This window comes from Eleutherodactylus coqui, chromosome 1, assembly GCF_035609145.1.
Source record: "Eleutherodactylus coqui strain aEleCoq1 chromosome 1, aEleCoq1.hap1, whole genome shotgun sequence".
In the NCBI taxonomy this organism is placed as follows: domain Eukaryota; kingdom Metazoa; phylum Chordata; class Amphibia; order Anura; family Eleutherodactylidae; genus Eleutherodactylus; species Eleutherodactylus coqui.
The window spans coordinates 334447276-334465444 of record NC_089837.1 but is presented as its reverse complement, the minus strand read 5'-3'; the positions used below and the strand labels follow the sequence as shown (position 1 = coordinate 334465444).

General features: G+C 43.4%; 1 protein-coding gene across 1 annotated transcript; it reads left to right on the top strand.

Moving 5' to 3' along the window:
- The first annotated feature begins 385 nt into the window (after positions 1-385).
- On the top strand, positions 386-16539 carry PRR11 (proline rich 11). The gene is made up of 10 exons (XM_066575790.1): positions 386-483; positions 2760-2863; positions 3022-3169; positions 4932-5054; positions 5174-5398; positions 5528-5626; positions 7151-7260; positions 7356-7415; positions 10788-10884; positions 13632-16539. Exons 2-10 carry the CDS (start codon positions 2763-2765, stop codon positions 13704-13706), a joined length of 1038 nt encoding a protein of 345 aa, XP_066431887.1. The 5' UTR covers positions 386-483; positions 2760-2762; the 3' UTR covers positions 13707-16539.
- The last annotated feature ends 1630 nt before the right edge of the window (positions 16540-18169 follow it).

Sequence of the window (18169 nt, the reverse complement as noted above, 5' to 3'; positions counted from 1 at the left end):
ACAGCTCGCCTAGCTCATTGGACAGCTGTCACTTCATGCACAGTTCTCATTGGTCGGCCGCAGAAGATGGCGAGCAGCTCATTGGTCAGACACCAATGTAAACCGCCTCATGAGTTTCATAGTGTGATTGGCTGAGAACCAAGTGCGAGCAGGCTATTGGCTGCAATAATCGCATATTGCTCGCTTATTGGCTAGACAGCAGTTCTGCGAATTTAACCCGTGCATAAAAAGCAGTGGGAGGGGCCTAGGATCCTAGCGCTGTGATTAGCTGCGAGGGACTTCTCCCTGCGGCCGGGGGAGGGCTGCAGGTAGAGTAGGACGGCATCTCATTGGCTGCATGCTTAACGGACGGGGCTGGGTGTTGCTGAGCGCTGATTGGCTGCGGAGCGTCGCCTTGGAATTTTGAATGTAGAAGCGCTGTGTGTAGTCAGCGAGCCTGCGGCTGGAGGAGTGCGGGAGCGGCCGCCCAGCGTCTACAGCACGGTGAGCTGCCTGGCATCACTGCGGGCATAGTGCCAGCACATGCCCTCATGCCTGCTTAGTGACTACAATGCTCGTACAGCCCAGCCTATCATACCGGCAGTGTAATGCTGGCACCTTGTCATCTGTCCGCTATGTATGTAGGTAGCTACCCATCCGCAGCAGGGTGCTCTGTCCCCTCTGACAGCAGCTGCTGCAGTTATGTAGTCCTGGCAGCCCTTGCTGACGTCTAGTCTGATGGTTCACAAGTAGGACGTTCTCTTCTGTGCGTTGGCAGGGAACATCTGTAATGGGCAGCACAAACCTGAAGAGTCCTTCTGTCTCTCCTTGTCCTCCCGCCTGCTGTATGCCGGCTCACGGATCATAAAATACGCTTTACTCCGGCGCCATTCTATTTGGATCATGCTGCAACATGCAAGCAAATGTCTATAGTTGAGTTAGTAGGCAGCTGCACAAGCCAACCCCAGTCTAGGCTGGGTGCACACGGGCAGCGCACAGCACTACATTTTTACGCTAGTGAATATGCAGAAAATGGAACGCAATTATTTCAATGTGCGTATTCTGTGTACAGATATGTTGCGCAAAAAACCCTGCAGTATGCTCTGTTACCAGTGCAGGGCAAAGCACATCTGACACTCATTAAAGAACTCCAGTGGCTGGGAGTAACGGTGTGTGTTTTCTTGGATGCGCCAAAGTACAGTCACAATGCAGGGGCACGCACAGCGCTCATTCCGTGAAAATGCATGCAAATACGCTTACACTCGGCCCAAGGCTGCCTGTATATAGTAGACAGCTAACAACGATCTCCCTCCACCCCCCCACATATACATCAGCTCTCTGTATCTCCTACACATGTGCTCATAATGGGGAGAGAGCTACTTCCATTCATCTCTGCTGTTGAAACTCAACAGCCCATTCCTTCCATCCCAACATCTACCATCGGGAGGAGTCTGGAGGCCCCCTTACATGGTAGATGGTTGGCAGCTTGGTGGGACCGTGTCCGTGCAATGTCTACCCGGCTGCCCGCTGTGATGGGACGTCAAGCAATACACTACCACTTCTAATGGTGGCAGTAAGGAAGGTTTTCCCATGTATGGTGGTATTCACAAGATATGCCATACACTTCTGATGGGTAGGGACCACCAGTTATCAGGAGAATGGTGGCCTGCTATCCCTTGTTCTATTGCGCATGGTGGGTGTTGCATCCATGCACAGAGTGAATATAGAGGTTGGCACACATGTCTCAGTGTGGCACAAAGGGCCAAGCAGGCTTCCGGGCACTTAAGCCCTTTCATTGCTTTGCTGTTGTGACATACCCCCTCTATTGGCCGTACACAAGATGGGTGTCAGCGATACATCTCTCTGACTCCTTCATAAATGTGCCCGTTTGTATTGGTCAGGCTTATTTCAATAAGGAGAGATGGATGAACCACCAACAACAGTTTATCTCCTGTAGGAACAGACTGAGAATCTTGGATTTTCCATTACATGCTAGAACTGATGTTATCGGGATGAGTTGACTATGTATAGCCATACTGAATGGGAACTGCCATTAAGTTCATGCTGCAAATAGAGTAACATTAAGGGTACGTTCACAGTGTAGATTGTTTTCCTGCATCCTATTGTTACCCTTGGAAATCCATGCTACCGTTCATATGGCACAGATCGGAAAGCCACATCACAGGGGGAAAAAATGGGTTAGGAGGGGTATCCTCTCTGCTTGAGGAGACACCCTGGAGCTGAGTGAGAAGACTTATGAGGCCATGCATGCTCCTCTGGGAAATATATGCATACATGGAAGATGAAACAATACCTCTGCAGCGCTACCCAATCATTGTTCTAAAGACCTGTATAAAGGGTCGGACATTCATTTGCAGGAATGCTGCCATCCAATAGGTGGCGCTGCAGAGGTATTGTTTCATTTTTCTTATTTGCAGGGAAAAAGGTGACACACCACTTCTTGACACCAAATCTGCATTGGGCAGCCCCATTCGATGGAACTAATCCTCCAGCTGTTCTGCAGCAGGAATCCAAACCTTGACCAGACTAGTGAGGAAAAATCAGTTGTGTGAATGTACCGAACACCTTTCACAACAACCACTATCTTCTACTATAGGAAGACCAGAATATTTCATGAATTACCAAAGTTCCAACTAAATATATATATCATGACCCAGAATGGAGGTCAATAAATGGCAACAACTATCCGATGCAATGTGCTAGGATTTCATTTAGACAGTCTTGCTCAATGTTCTTAATTATATCATCCCTCTGCATAGATTATGGCAAAGTTCCTGCAAGCACGCCGAAGACCAGGTCAACAGAAGAAGCGGAAGCCATGCACCGTAAGGAAGACAAGAACAATCAGTTGTAATTCTGAAGGGTAAGTGTTATCTACTATGTAGCGGTCTATACATATGGGTATGGTCTACATGTGTGGCAGTGCAGTATCGCTGTCTGTTCTCTGTTCTTCATTACAATGTACACAGTGCTGTGTGTTTGCCATATAAATGAATAATTACTGTATCTTCATGCTTGCAGGCTAATGGAACAGACCGATACAAAGCTGCCATGGTATTTCACATTAGCCCATTCTTTATGGTTTTTACCTCGCCTAAGAAATCTAGCGCGTTCCATGGTGGGCGCCTTTTTATCTTTATGTTTGTGCATCCATAGCAGTGCAAAGAAGGTAAGTGAATTTAAGGCTCTCATACAATCCTCTCCCCACTAATATGATGGACAACCCTTTTAAATGCGGCTATCCTGTAGGTTTGCAAGGGGAAGGGACCAATGGAAGAGAGAAACACATGTAAAATCAGATTACTGACTGATATGTTCAGTTTTTGAATATGGTTAAAGGAGCGTTCCCATGTTGGTCAAACATGGCTGTGTATGGGAGGATGGAACAGCCAGCAATGGCTAGATTATGCGGTTTCCACAACTCTCATAGAACTAATGGGAGTTGCGCTGTTTCCTCAGCTCCCAGGTTGCAGAAACAACAAAGCTCACTGTGCTAGCCTGTTTGCTTAACTTCCATAGAAGTCAATGAACGTTATGTAAACAGTGCAGCGAAGTCTGATTGGTTGTTTGCTTCTGTAAGTCCCGGCCACAGCATACACTTGGGCTGGGGCAATGAGAGCCACAGCTCAAGATAGGCGCGGGTCCTATCTCTGAAATCTGCACCTATCAGCCTTTTTTTTTTTTTTTTCATACTAATTCAATAAATCTAAATTAATCAATCTAAAGCCCTCCAGTAAAAAAAAATGCACGGTATACGTTAAATCTAAGTTTTGTTTTTAACATGGGAGCCTATGGGTGACGAATGGCCAACAAATTGCATACATGAAGTGCATTTGTCACAGCCATCCAGTAAAAAAGTATGTTGTATCTATGAGCATAGGATGTCTAACAGATGGGATCCATCAAAGAATTTGTTTCTAAAGCTGACATGATAATCTTTAAAAAACACAAAAGGACACATCGGCAGTTGATAAGATGCCGTAAGAACTATAGGCACAAAACAGGAGTGTTTAAATAACACTATTTGCAAGATTGATCAATATCTTACTTTGGAGAAATTAAAAGAAATAGTGTTTCCCCAAAAATAAGGCCCTGTCCTATATTAATTTTCGCCCCAAAAGAGGCGCTATCTTTTATTTTTAGGGAATGTCTTATTCTACTTACCTAGCAGGTTCGGCCCAGGTCCCTCCCATTGCGCTTTGGAGCTCCGACGCGCTGATCCACGGCATTGATTGGTCAATTCATAAATCCTGCCTCCACAATGCGATGGCTGTGATTGGTTCTTCCACCACTGCTCAGCCAATCAGAGCCATTGCTTCCTGGAGGTAGGATTTATGAATCCCGTACTGAATCGATGCTCTGGAGAGCAGTGCGACGGACCTTGACTGGTAATGTATTCCTTTTTTAATGTAATGCAGCTAGGGCTTATTTTCAGGGTAGGGCTTATTTTGGGGGAAACGGGGTAGCTTAAAAATGTACTTTACACTGTTAAAGGTTTTTCAATTTTGTATTTCCTTGTTGCCATTCTCTCACTTTGGCTGGCTATCAACAGGCAAGTTGGCCTTGCGAGATCCGTGGCGATAAATCACCTGCGGACCTCTCATGACATGCTTTCCATAGGCTAACTATGAAAAGCGCAGCCCAATGTTCACGAGCGGAGAATCATAGCGATTCTCCACTTGCGGGATTCAAATCGCGGCATGCCACGATTCTCCGCAGTGAGCCTGTCAGCGCTTCTCCCCCGCAGCGTTAGCGATATTGCATCTCAGCCGTGGAAGGCAGCCTAACATGCCAGTGTTGTGTACAGTATGACCAAGTCTCAGTAGTACTATGGCCAAGATGAATGAGACAGCTTACCTACAGTACAACCAAATAACTCTATCCAATGATTTCAAATGTGTGTTCATTACTCTGTAATTATTTCCTTTCAGCAAATCAGTTTAGTAAAAAATAGCATTGGTCCACCTTTCGTCTATCATCTTGAACAGCGCAGATTGAAACGACGCTTACATAAACTTGAAGTTGAGTTTCTAAAGCTGCAGCAAGCACTACAGGTACGATTTTTCAGGCAGAAGAAAAGAAAAAAAACAAGACTGTGAACTATATGCTGGTGTTGGTGAAAAAAAATAGTTGAAAATATCTTTCTGTTTTTTGTTTTTTTTTCTTCTTTCAGACTAAAGATACCAATTCAAGTTTATCAGGAAGTGTCTCCTGTTGTAGTTATCAGCAAGCCAGAACCCTACCTCCTATAACAGAATGTAAGGTGGAAGGAGTGCCTTCTTTACCTCCACCACCTCCTCCGCCACCCCTTCCACCACCACTTCCTCCACCACCGAGCTTTCCGCTTGAAAAACGTCTGCCACTTTTGAAGAATGTAGCAACCACTCAACCACCAAAGGTTGGATACATTTTTAGATGAAGTTGACACAATTATACTTATCAGTATGTGAAAATGATATTTGGTTTTGGTGTTTAAAATATTGAGTATTTGGCTTTGTATTGTAAAGTCCTGACATCTATTTTACAGGCACCACTTGTAAAACAAGGAGGATCCATTCAAATAACCCTCAATGATCTTCTGACCGTCAAGTTAAGAAAAACCAAAGACAACATGTACAAGCAAAAAGTAAGCATTAATTACGTGTGTTAGCATTTCTAGCCTATGAACAGATACAGACCAATCAATAGATATAGAAATGTAGATTTCAACTTCTGTCTCTATCAATTGGCTTGCTTGAGTCTTTGGCTTGCATTGCAGCGTTGGGGTCCTAGGTCCAATGACTATTTAAGACCACATCTCTGTGTGTTTTCTCCCACACTCCCAAAACATGCAGAATTTTAAAAATTGTGAGCCCCACTGGACACAGAACCAATAATATCAAGTGATGTGAAGTGCTGTGGAAATGTGTGCGCTTTACAAATAAAGCTGGCTATTAGAAAGGAACGCTGTTTCAATGGCTGTTTCACTTAGACAAGTGGGATCTGGTGTCAAGGCTGTACAGAGTAGATTTTGATAATTGCTATCTAAATTATAGTTTAGGTTTGTTTTTGTTTTTTTTAATTTTTATTTTTTATGTAGGCTTAAAAATAAGATGATCCTGCATTGGGCTGCCTGCACACAAAGGGATCTTTTGCTGCAGAATCCGCAGTGGCGTCCACACGGAGGATCTGCAGCAAATACCTTTTAAAGCATGCTATGTAAATTCGCTTTTTCCATCATTCTTGCTGAAACGAACTGCGATTTCCGCGAGCAGAGGAAAAATCGCAACATACTCTATTTTGCTATGGACTCCACGCATGCTGCTTCCATTGAAGTCAATGGAAGCCGTCCAACCCGCAGCCCATCCGCAATTGACATTGCGACTAGGTCGTGGGTACCCGCATCATCGTTTAGTGACTGCGTGGGAAAAACAAAGCTTTAAATAAATAAAATCTGCACTACGTCTGACCGGTGAGCATCCCCGGTCATCCGCAGAACAGCAAAAACACGTACGCAGGATCACCGGCTGTGGTCAAAGCCAGGAACTAGCATGCGGAATCTGGCTCTGTTGTGTACAGGCAGCGTTAAGCTGCCTATACGCTTAAGGCCATCTGCACACTGGCGGATTCTTGCTGCAGCATCTGCGGTGGGCGTCCGCACCGTGGATCCGCAGCAAATGCTGTCCATAGTATGCTATAGAAAAACGCTTTTTCCTGCACACTTGCGGAAACCATTTGCAGTTTCTGCAAGTGAAGGAAAAATCGCAGTATGCTCCATTTTTGCACGGATTCTGCTGAAGTCAATGGAAGCCATCTGACCACAGCCCTTCCGGATTCTGCGACCAAGAAAAGCACGAGTTGAAGAAAAACGAAGAAAACTGGACTGCGCGTGTTCGTGCAGACCATCCGCTGTACAGAAAACGCAAAGAAACTGCCAAGACGTGCGGACGCTGCTGCTTCCAGAGTATGATTCGACTGTGGGCTCCTACATGCGAAATCTGGTCTGCTGTGTGCAGGCGGCCTAAGATGGCTGTCACCATTCTCCTCTTTGCTTGGACAGTTCTTATCTACTGTGTATAACTTGCTTTATTGATCTACCTTATACGATTTGTCATAATCGTCTGTGGTACCTCTTTGTTTTATGCTATACGGGTTGTTCTATTTTCAAAAGGTAATAAACAGAAGTCAGACCATTCCACCCATCACTGTATCACAGCTGCAAAGTGTTAAACTGAAGAGGGCTTGCAACATGCCTCCAGAGCGCCTCACAAATATTTTAACGTAAGTTGCTGAATATGTTAAATGCTAAATCATTAGCACTTTTTATTGCTGCAAATTTTATTGGCCTTTTTTTTTTTTTTTTAATATTCATGCAGCGAAAAGCTTAACAGCCCGTTGAATCTCAAGCAACGTCTTAAAAAGGTCAGCAGGGAAAGGTAAGCCTGTGTTTTACTGAGTGTGGTAACAAATACTGATTATTGTAAGAAACCTGCTTTAACCCCTTAATGCTGCAGGGCGTACATTTACGTACTACAGCGTCTGGATATGAAGAGAGATCGCGGACTCCAGCTATTTCGTACAGCCAACACCTGGTGGCAACAGTTCAAATCAGCCACATGGCTGATCTGACCTGTTAAAATGCTGCTGTCAATTCTGACAGCAGCATTTAAATCTCCCGAATGATGTTCGGGGGTGCCATGACAGCCCTTCTGAAAGTCCCTAGGGCTGTCTTGGCAGAATGTGGGGTGGCTTGATAGACTGCTTACCTGATCACAGTACGATGTAATGCTATGGCATTACATCATACTGTAGGAGTGATCAAAGCATCACAAGTTGTCCCCTAGCGGGACTAAAAAAAAAGTAAAAATTGGAACCATAAAATTTTACGAATTATTAAAAAAAAACAAAATTATTAAAAGTTAACAAAAAAAACCTTTTTGCCATAATTACAATAAAGGAATCTAAATAATAAAACAAAAATACATATTTGGTATCACTGTGTCTGTAAAAGTCCACTCTATCAAAGTATCGCATTATTTACACCACATGATGAGCGTTGTCCGGAAAAAATAAATAAAGAATGCCAGAAATGCGCTTTTTTGGTCACCCTGTCTCCAAGAAAAAAATGCAATAAAAAGCAATCAAAAAGTCATGTGTTCCAAAATGGCACCAACGTAAACTACAGGGCATCCCGCAAAAAATGAGCCCTTGCACAACTATGTCGATGAAAAAAGTTATTGCGCATAGAAGATGGTGTCAGAAAATTACTTTAAAAAAAAAATAAAAAATTAAATGTCTTTGAAGAAAAGTAGTACAGCAAAAAACTGTTTGCTATCTTGGTAATCGTACTGAGCCGTAGAATAAAGTCATCATGTCATTTTTGTTGCAGTTTGTGCACCGTAGATGTTTCTTTACATTATATGGTACATTAAATAGCATCATTTGAAAAATATAACTCGTCCCGCAAAAACAAGTCCTCATAAAGCTACGTTGATGGATAAATAAAGGAGTTATGATTTTTTTAATAGGGGGGAGGGGGGAGACAGCATCCTTAAGGGGTTAAACAATAGAGATGAGCGAGCATACTCGTCCGAGCTTGATGCTCGTTCGAGTATTAGGGTGCTCGAGATGCTCGTTACTCGAGACGAGCACCACGCGGTACTCGTCTCGATTAAACGAGCACTGACCATTGAATTCAATGGAGCCGGCAATACAGCCGGCTCTATTGAAAGCAATGGGCTGCCGGCGTACGCGGGATGAATTGTCGGGAAGAGCTTAAATATATAAGCCCTTCCCTGCAATTCATCTAGAAATGTGTAAAAATAAAAAATATATATATACTCACCTTGTCCCGGCAGAACAATGTTAGCCCATTGAATTCAATGGAGCCGCAATACAGCCGACTCCATTGAAAGCAATGGGCTGCCGGCGATCGCGGGATGAATTGTCGGGAAGGGGTTAAATATATAAGCCCTTCCCTGCAATTCATCCAGAAATGTGTAAAAATAAAAAATATATATATACTTACCTGGTCCCGGCAGACGGAGTTCAGCGCGGCAGGCTGCAGTTCTCCTGAACTGCTCTAAACAGCTGTGAGTAGTATTCAGCAGCCGGGGATTTAAAATCCCCGCCTGCTGAATGAGATGCCTCTGATTGGTCACAGCCTGACCAATCAGAGGCATCCCTCACTCACACCCATTCATGAATTCATGAATGGGTGAGTGAGGGCTGCCTCTGATTGGCTCAGCGCAGGGACAGCTGAGAGCTGCCCCTGAGCCAATCAGAGGCAGCCCTCACTCACCCATTCATGAATTCATGAATGGGTGTGAGTCAGGGATGCCTCTGATTGGTCAGGCTGTGACCAATCAGAGGCATCTCATTCGGCTGCTGAATACTACTCACAGCTGTTCAGAGCAGTTCAGGAGAACTGCCTGCCGCGCTGAACTCCGTCTGCCGGGACCAGGTAAGTATATATACTGTATATTTTTTATTTTTACACATTTCTGGATGAATTGCAGGGAAGGGCTTATATATTTAACCCCTTCCCGACAATTCATCCCGCGATCGCCGGCAACCCATTGCTTTCAATAGAGCCGGCTGTATTGCCGGCTCCATTGAATTCAATGGGCTAACATCGTTCTGCCAGGACCAGGTAAGTATATATATATATTTTTTATTTTTACACATTTCTGGATGAATTGTAGGGAAGGGCTTATATATTTAACCCCTTCCCGACAATTCATCCCGCGTACGCCAGCAACCCATTGCTTTCAATAGAGCCGGCTGTATTGCCGGCTCCATTGAATTCAATGGGCTAACATCGTTCTTCTCTGCCACAGCTGTTACAGCTGTGGCAGAGGAGAACGATCTTTACGCTGACAGTGGGGGGGGGTCTCACTCTTGCCGCTATTGTGGCTTAATAGTGGGACCTGGGAACTTGAGATGCAGCCCAAAATGTAGCTCCTCGCCTGCCCTATTCGTTTCTGTGTCGTTTCCATCACTTTCTTGTGTTTTGCAGATTTTCACAAATGAAAACCTTAGCGAGCATCGGCGATATACAAAAATGCTCGAGTCACCCATTGACTTCAATGGGGTTCGTTACTCGAAACGAACTCTCGAGCATCACTGAAAGTTCGACTCGAGTAACGAGCACCCGAGCATTTTGGTGCTCGCTCATCTCTATTAAACAAGTATTCCTGTTTCTGCTCTTAATGTTCCTTCCATGATGAAAAGTTATGGAATGTTCCAATATACTTTTTCAATTCCTCAGTTGTCAAGACCTGTGTGCATTCAACTGCAACTTTCATTGTTTACTTCCAGGGAAGACTATCTACCCTGATTATGCAGTGGACCCACAGCGGGGCTCCAGAGGACAACCAAAACTGTGCATCCAAGATTTTGCTGATAAGACTTTTTAAAATCTTGTCACCATTTGTGACTAGGCTGCTGCACGGCTGTCATGAAAGATTTCCTCTTTTAGCAGAAATGGAGAAAAGCACTTTTAGAGGGGTTTGCCCAGAATTAAAAGAAGGGTCTGCGCTGTGTGCAGAAACAGCTCAGTGTCTGTTCTTGGACTGTCTGGTATTGCAGTTCAGCTCCATTCAGCAGAATGAAGATGCAATGCAATACCAGGCAGCCCATGGACAGAAGCAGTGCTATTTTCTGGAAAAATAGCAGCCCCCTTTTACTAGTCCTTGACAAATGCCTTTAATTACCACCACTATAAAATTGATATAAACTGACCTTTCAGTGTCCACCATTGTCTTTGCATCTTTTTGTGAGTTTCACAAATTAATAATTCTCTCCAGGAGTCCAGGAAGAACCCCACTATATGACAGGGAGAACAAAGCGAATGGAACTGCACTAACCCCATTAATGACAAAGACTTTAAGGCAGAAATTCCAGGCAAGTCTGTAATTGTAGAGTTGAATTAGTTACTTGGTTGTCAGTGATATTATTTTATGTTTATAGGGGTTGGACCATCCTTCTGTTGGGACTTGCACCGAACCTGAGAATTCATTCCTGGCCCAACCTAAAATGCTGGCAGTGGTGACCACACGTGCGCTCCTCTGCTCTAGCCACTTCAGTGGGACCATATGAGCTAGCTGAGCATTTGAACTCCGCTTTCCCGTTGAAGTGAACGGAGCGGAGGTTCAGTCGTCGCTGTCAGGACTTTGGTATGCGCCGAGAGTGAACTTTTGAGATTTATGAGGGTCCCAGTAGGACCCCCACTGTTCAGCAAGTTATTCCCTGTCCTGAGGTTGAGGAATAACTTGCTGAGCTGGGAATATCCCTTCTAAGATAATAAAGTAGGTTTACCTAGAGTCTGAGGTGACAAACGGCACTTTTTTTTTTTTCGTTTTTTTTCTGCCATGTCTGTATAAATGCATTCATTTCCAGAAAAGACTAATTTTGCTGTTTTGAAAACTGGTGATTCACAGAGCACTCTGGCAAATTATTGGGATATTCCCATATTACAATTATATGGCATATTACTCGGATGTGCTATAGCATTATGATCGGCAGGAGTCCCACCTCATTGGCTTTTTGCCTGCAGAGCAGCACTACAGAGGTACAACTGTCAATAGAAAAATAAACTTAGAAAATTTTTATATATAATATATGCACATGTACAAAGTAGTACAGCAGAGAAACTTGTATTTTCATGATCGTACATAGAATAAATGTAATTTTTGCTGCAGTTTGTGCGCTGTAGAAGCAACCCCATCCCCTCCCCAAAAGATGACGGAATTGCGTTTTTCCTTTTTCTTTCTTCATTTCACTACACTTATAACGTACTGAAAAACTTCAAGAAATTCTATGGTCCATTAAATAGTGCCATTGAAACATATAACTCTTACTGCCAAAAACAACCCCCCACACATCTATTTTGATGAATCAGCAGGAGTTTGGATATTCTGGGTGATTGTATTGTCATAGACCATTTTATAAAACTGACTTGTAAGGTTTTCTGTTAGAAAGGCAAAAATGAAAAGTAAACCCTTAATGTGAAACTACAGCTTTGTTCTGTTACTTGGAGCAGGGGTCCCCAACTCCAGTCCTCAGGGACCACCAACAGGTCATGTTTTTCAGGATATCCTATGGTAAGAACACCTGTGGGCAATGTCTGAGGCACCAACAATAATTACATCACCTGTGCAACACTGAGGAAATCCTGAAAACATGACCTGTTGGCGGTCCCTGAGGACTGGAGTTGGGGAACACTGGCTTGGAGGATTCTGGTAATATGCTCCTAACTTAGACCTGCAGATCTGGATATATCCTTTTATTTTTATAAAGATGTGAATAGAAAGGCTGACACTTCCTAAACTTCCTGTAACTTATTCTAGAATAGGCAGCCCTTCCTAAGGGTACTTTCACACAGGACAATCTGTTGAGCATCGCTGACTGAATGCAGGCGGAGCAGGCCAGTGATCGTGCCTGCCTCCCTCCATTCACAGTAAGCAGGCAGTCGTTCACAAGTGAACGATTTATCATTCAGTCAGTGCATGCACTTACACTGAACGATCGCTGAAATATGAATGATAATCATTCAGTGTATAAACGCCGTAAGTCTGAGGAGGCTGTTAATGATGAACAATGGATAACAGTGAACTGCAGAAGACACACAAATGAGTGAGTCTTAAAGGGGTTGTCTCGCGGCAGCAAGTGGGGTTATACACTTCTGTATGGCCATATTAATGCACTTTGTAATATACATCGTGCATTAAATATGAGCCATACAGAAGTTATACACTTACCTGCTCCGGTGCTGGCGTCCTCGTCTCCATGGCGCCGTCTAACGCTGTCTTCTCCTTCCATTAGACGCGCTTGCGCTGTGCGGTCTTCTGCTTTGTTTAATGGAGCCGCTCCGGCGTGCTGGCGCCGCCGAGGTCTTCTGCGCATGTGCAGACCAGCTCTCCGGCGCGAGCACGCCGGAGTGGCTCCATTGAACAAAGCAGAAGACCGCACAGCGCAAGCGCGTCTAATGGAAGGAGAAGACAGCGTTAGTCGGCGCCATGGAGACGAGTACGCCAGCACCGGAGCAGGTAAGTGTATAACTTCTGTATGGCTCATATTTAATGCACGATATGTATTACAAAGTGCATTAATATGGCCATACAGAAGTGCTTAACCCCACTTGCTTTCACGGGATAACCCCTTTAAGGTAGCCAGGAGGGGTATCATCTCTCCTTAAGGAGAGCACCAAGAAGGTGGGTGAGTGAGGAGACATGCTCCTCAGGGTAATATGCAAATAAGGAGGATGGAACAATACCTCTACAGCGCCACCTATTGGATGCTAGCATTCCTTCAAATCAATGCTTGACCCTTTTATATAGGTCTGTAGAACAATGGCTGGGAATCGACTGCATGGTTTTCAATTCCCAGTCATTGCTTTACAGCCCTGTATAAAGGGTCAAGCATTGATTTGAAGGAATGCTGCCAGCCAATAGGTGGCGCTGCAGTTGATAGTTGAAACATATTTTATTTTTATGAAAAATCTTTCACCCCCAAACGATCGTTTGAAAGAATGATTGCTCACTAGACAATTGTTCATTAAAATGTTGTTCAACCATTAACCTACCTGTCTAGTGTGTATGTATAAATGACCCTTAAGTTTGAAATAAAGCAATGTCTTATTTCATTTACAGCTTGCTCACCGTAAAAGTCCATCACCACTACGGAGGTCCCCAGTAAATCATGTACGCTACCAATGCACAGTCTGAAATGGAGTCCGTAATAACGCAGTTCTGTTTGCACATGTAAATTTATTTAGTTTCTCAGAGCTGCTGAAAAATCATGCACCATTTGGACAGAATGGCCTACAAACTCTTATTTTTAACCCTTTTTAATCCACTGTTTGACGTCTTCCTACATTCTAATTGAAGTTTGTACAGCTCCAATATTAAAAGACGTCCAACAGGGTATTCTTGCCATCTATTGCCAGCCACTCTGCTGTCGGAGCCTCTCTGGCGCACACATACTGGCTTTAGCCAGCAGATGGCACCGTTGTATAACAGCAAAAAGAAAAAAAGCCTTTTAGGAAACCCTGAATCCAAAATTGGATTGGAAAGGGTTAATGCAAAAGCCTGCCCTTTTGCAATCTGGTTAATGGACAGTCCAGTAAAAAACCTTTTACAAATATGGAGTCTTGACTCAGTTTTTAAGAACGGAAGGGATGGCAACTACCGTAATAGGCTCTGTCCATATCTTGTTCAGAGTATACACCAGGAGGATTCCCTGACTTATACCTCTGCTATATGCCACTATACCGCACAGTTTACATTTTGTGTGCGGTGACTTTCTCTATAGAAAGCAGTCTATAAGCATTGCTTTTATTCTCATTTGCTTTGAACTGTTTTTCTCCAACAAGTTTACATTAAAAGTCCTAAACCTTCTGTTGGCCATTTTTATATTCCGATGCACATATGAAACTTTCTATATTAAAGGGGTTTTCCACAAATACTATTAATGACTTATCTTCTCATTGATTTTAATGACGGCTATACCTGCAATTACAAGCGCTGGCCCTACACAGGGATTTGAGCCAACTGCTTATCTCTGACCCCTGTGTATTGCGGCGCTGACAGCAGGCACCCAATCAGCTATTCGGCCGTGGTCCCGAGCAGCGGACCCCAGCCACTCAACTATTTAACCTATCCTGAGAATAGTGCACAAAATGTGGAGCTACTCAGATTACAAATTCAATGGATGTTATAAGGTGAATAGATGATGGTAACAGAATTCCTAAGGTGCTGCCGCCCCCAACAACCGTGCAACAGGGCATGGAGATGTAGTGGAATGGGAAAAGGCTGGGCCCAGATGCCACAACTTTAAATAACCGACAATGGAGACTAGGTTAAAGCATAACTCCTCTTTATTATATATGCCAGTGCATTGTGTTTCCTGGATGCAGCCCCTTCCTCAAATTTTCTAGATAAAATGTTAATTACAAAAAGATAAGGGTGAAGATACTAGGGGGGAAAATTGGACATGAAAGTAGGGAATAATATATACATAAATATATTATTTATATATTTATTTATATATATTTTTTTCAATCCATAGTATGAGTCCTTAAAACGCAATGCAAAATAGGGGGATGCAAGTGCAATAACCTAAGGAGACGGGATCTCCTGGGGGGTGGAGGGGTGGCAAGCCTTGGACACGACATATGGTGCATGCGTGCAATATTGGGAATCCTAACAGTGTAGGCAGGAGGCGTCTGAAGCGCTAGGAGTCTGCTAGCATGAGTGGTCGAGAGGTGTGGTGCGTAATCTACAATGTATCTTAGAATCCTTGCGTGTTGGAGAAAGATAATTTAAGCAAAAAAATGATGAAAAATGGGTAATCGAAGATGTTCTCTAATGCTTTGTTTAAGGCCTCCCTCATGCAGATGTTTTTGTACAGTGTTTAGCGCTGCCTTTTCAGGGCTGCGCTAAACTCTGTACAAGGCCCCCATTCATTTCAATGGGGCTGTTCATACAAGCGTCAAAACGCAGCGTCTTCAACATTGCATTTTGACAGCGATGTATGTTATCTTTGGCCGTTTTCAGCCAATTGAATGAGCAGTGGTTTCAGTGCTGCTGAAAACGTGGCACAACTAGGTACCATGTTTTTGGCAGCGCTAAACACAAGCGCTAGTTGCACTAACAAACAAAAAAGTAATTGACAAGGATTGAAATCCCCGCCTCCAGCAAGAGATTGCTGTAATTGGCTGAGGCTGCTGAGTGTCAGCTGGCTCCGCCAATCAGAGCTACACCTCGATGCACCAATCACGGCAATTCAATGAGTGGCTGTAATTGGTGCATCCAACGCCAGCTATGATTGGCTGAGCTAGCTGACACTCAGTGGCCTCAGCCAATTACAGCAATCTCTTGCTGGAGGCGGGGATTTCAATCTCCATCACTAGCAATACATGCTTTGTTGGCTTGACAAGTGCTCGGCAGCCTGAATGGAGCTCCGGAGAACAGCAGCAGGGACACAGACAGCACCAGACAGGTGAGTATTGGTGTGTTGTTTTGTTTTTTTTTACCCTACTGGGGGCTAACAGAGCATTTGGTCTCCCAGTAGGCTCAAGAAAAGCAGATCTTCCATCCATTGTTGTTCACTCCCTTTTTGGTGTAGTAGGTTGTTTTAGATGCAACAAGAGAAAATGTACAATTTGTGTCTTCCTCAAAAATAGAGCATAATGTGCTGTTGTATATAATAAATTGGAGTCTGGTTTTAGCCTTGCCTCTGTTAGCACAACTCTAAATATCTGACATCTTAACTCGGCATCATCACATTCCACTATCCTCACGATGGGTCATCAATAGTATTTGTGTGGAAAACCCCTTTTAAGTAGGTTTGGGCACACTGTAATGGCATGTAATTCTGGAACCTGAAGTTTTACAGTGACTGTCAACCACTTTTCTGCTTCTCATACAAATGTTATTTTAGTGATTTTTAGTTTTATGCTTTTTTTTTGAACTGTTCAAAAATAAATATGTTCATAAATCCAGATACTGTATGTGGTCAAATATTGCACATTTTATATATTTTAATAAAGCATGCGAAAAGAGAATGTCTTGTACAGTTGCTTTCTTTTTCCCTCTATTAGCAGCACAGTCTCGTACCGTTCTAATGCTCTAATACACGTCTGTGTCTCCTTGTTACTGCAAACACATTTTGTGTAGTTATGCTATTTCCTCAGTCATCTCCACAAGAGCACCACCTGAGATTGCCTCCTTCCAAATAGGACAGGAAAGACAGAGGGGTTTAACCCATTGAGGACATGGCCTATTTTGGGCTTAAAGGGGTTGTCTCGCGAAAGCAAGTGGGTCTATACACTTCTGTATGGCCATATTAATGCACTTTGTAATATACATCGTGCATTAAATATGAGCCATACAGAAGTTATTCACTTACCTGCTCCGTTGCTAGCGTCCCCGTTGCCATGGTTCCGTCTAACTTCGGTGTCTTCTTGCTTTTTTAGACGCGCTTGCGCAGATGCATCTTCTCCCTTCGGCTGGTCTTGGAAGCATCGGCGTTTTGGCTCCGCCCCTTGTACGCATCATCGCGTAGCTCCGCCCCATGACGTGTGCCGGTTCCAGCCTCCTGATTGCCTGGAATCGGCACGTGACGGGGGCGGAGCTACGCGATGACGCGTACAAGGGGGCGGAGCCAAAACGCCGATGCTTCCAAGACCAGCCGAAGGGAGAAGATGCATCTGCGCAAGCGCGTCTAAAAAAGCAAGAAGACACCGAAGTTAGACGGAACCATGGCAACGGGGACACTAGCAACGGAGCAGGTAAGTGAATAACTTCTGTATGGCTCATATTTAATGCACGATGTATATTACAAAGTGCATTAATATGGCCATACAGAAGTGTATAACCCCACTTGCTGCCGCGAGACAACCCCTTTAAGGACTCAACAATGTTTGGCTGATTTTTTTTTTATCTACATTTTCTTTCCGTTAAAGGGCTTGTTTTTCCATATAAGGGCTTGTTTTTTGCGTGGCGAACTGTAGTTTTTATTGGTTCCATTTTGGGGTACGTAGACTATATTTTAAAACTTGTATCTCTTTTTTTTATGATGGGGAGAAAAAAACTCAATTCTGCCATAGTTTTTTATTTTTTTTATTTTTTTTATGGCATTAATTATGCAGCATAAATGACACAATACATTTTTTTTCTATGAGTTGGTACGATTACAACAATACCAAAATTCTTATTTTTCTAGGTTTTTCCACTTTTTTGCAATAAAAATAAATTTGAATTTTTTTTTTCTTCTAAATCGCTGCATTCAAAGTCCTACAATTTTTTTTATTTTTCCGTGGCCGGAGCTCTGTGAGGGCTTATTTGTTTGCGAGATTAGCTGTATTTTTGTATTGGTACCATTTTGAAGTATATACGGCTTTTTTGATCTGTTTAATGGCTGTTTTTTCTTTTTTTGGGGGGGGGGGGCGAAATGCTAAAAATTAGCATTTTTGCCTCAGTTTCTTGTATTTTTTTTAATGCTTTTTGACGTGCAGGATAAAAAGCATGTTCAACTTATTGTACGCATCATTACGGACACAACTATACCAAATATGTGGGGTTGTTTGTTTTTTCCATTATGCTAATATGAGAAAAAGCACGAAAAATGATTAGTTTTATTTATTTTTTTTAACACCATTTGTATCCCTGTGAGGGACTTGCATCAT

Bases quoted from the DNA above. Each gene is read 5' to 3' on its own strand.
- PRR11 (XM_066575790.1), top strand. From the start codon at position 2,763: ATGGCAAAGTTCCTGCAAGCACGCCGAAGACCAGGTCAACAGAAGAAG. The intron at 5,399-5,527 runs GTTGGATACATT...TCTATTTTACAG, and splicing joins CAACCACTCAACCACCAAAG to GCACCACTTGTAAAACAAGG. The intron at 7,261-7,355 runs GTAAGTTGCTGA...ATATTCATGCAG, and splicing joins CGCCTCACAAATATTTTAAC to CGAAAAGCTTAACAGCCCGT.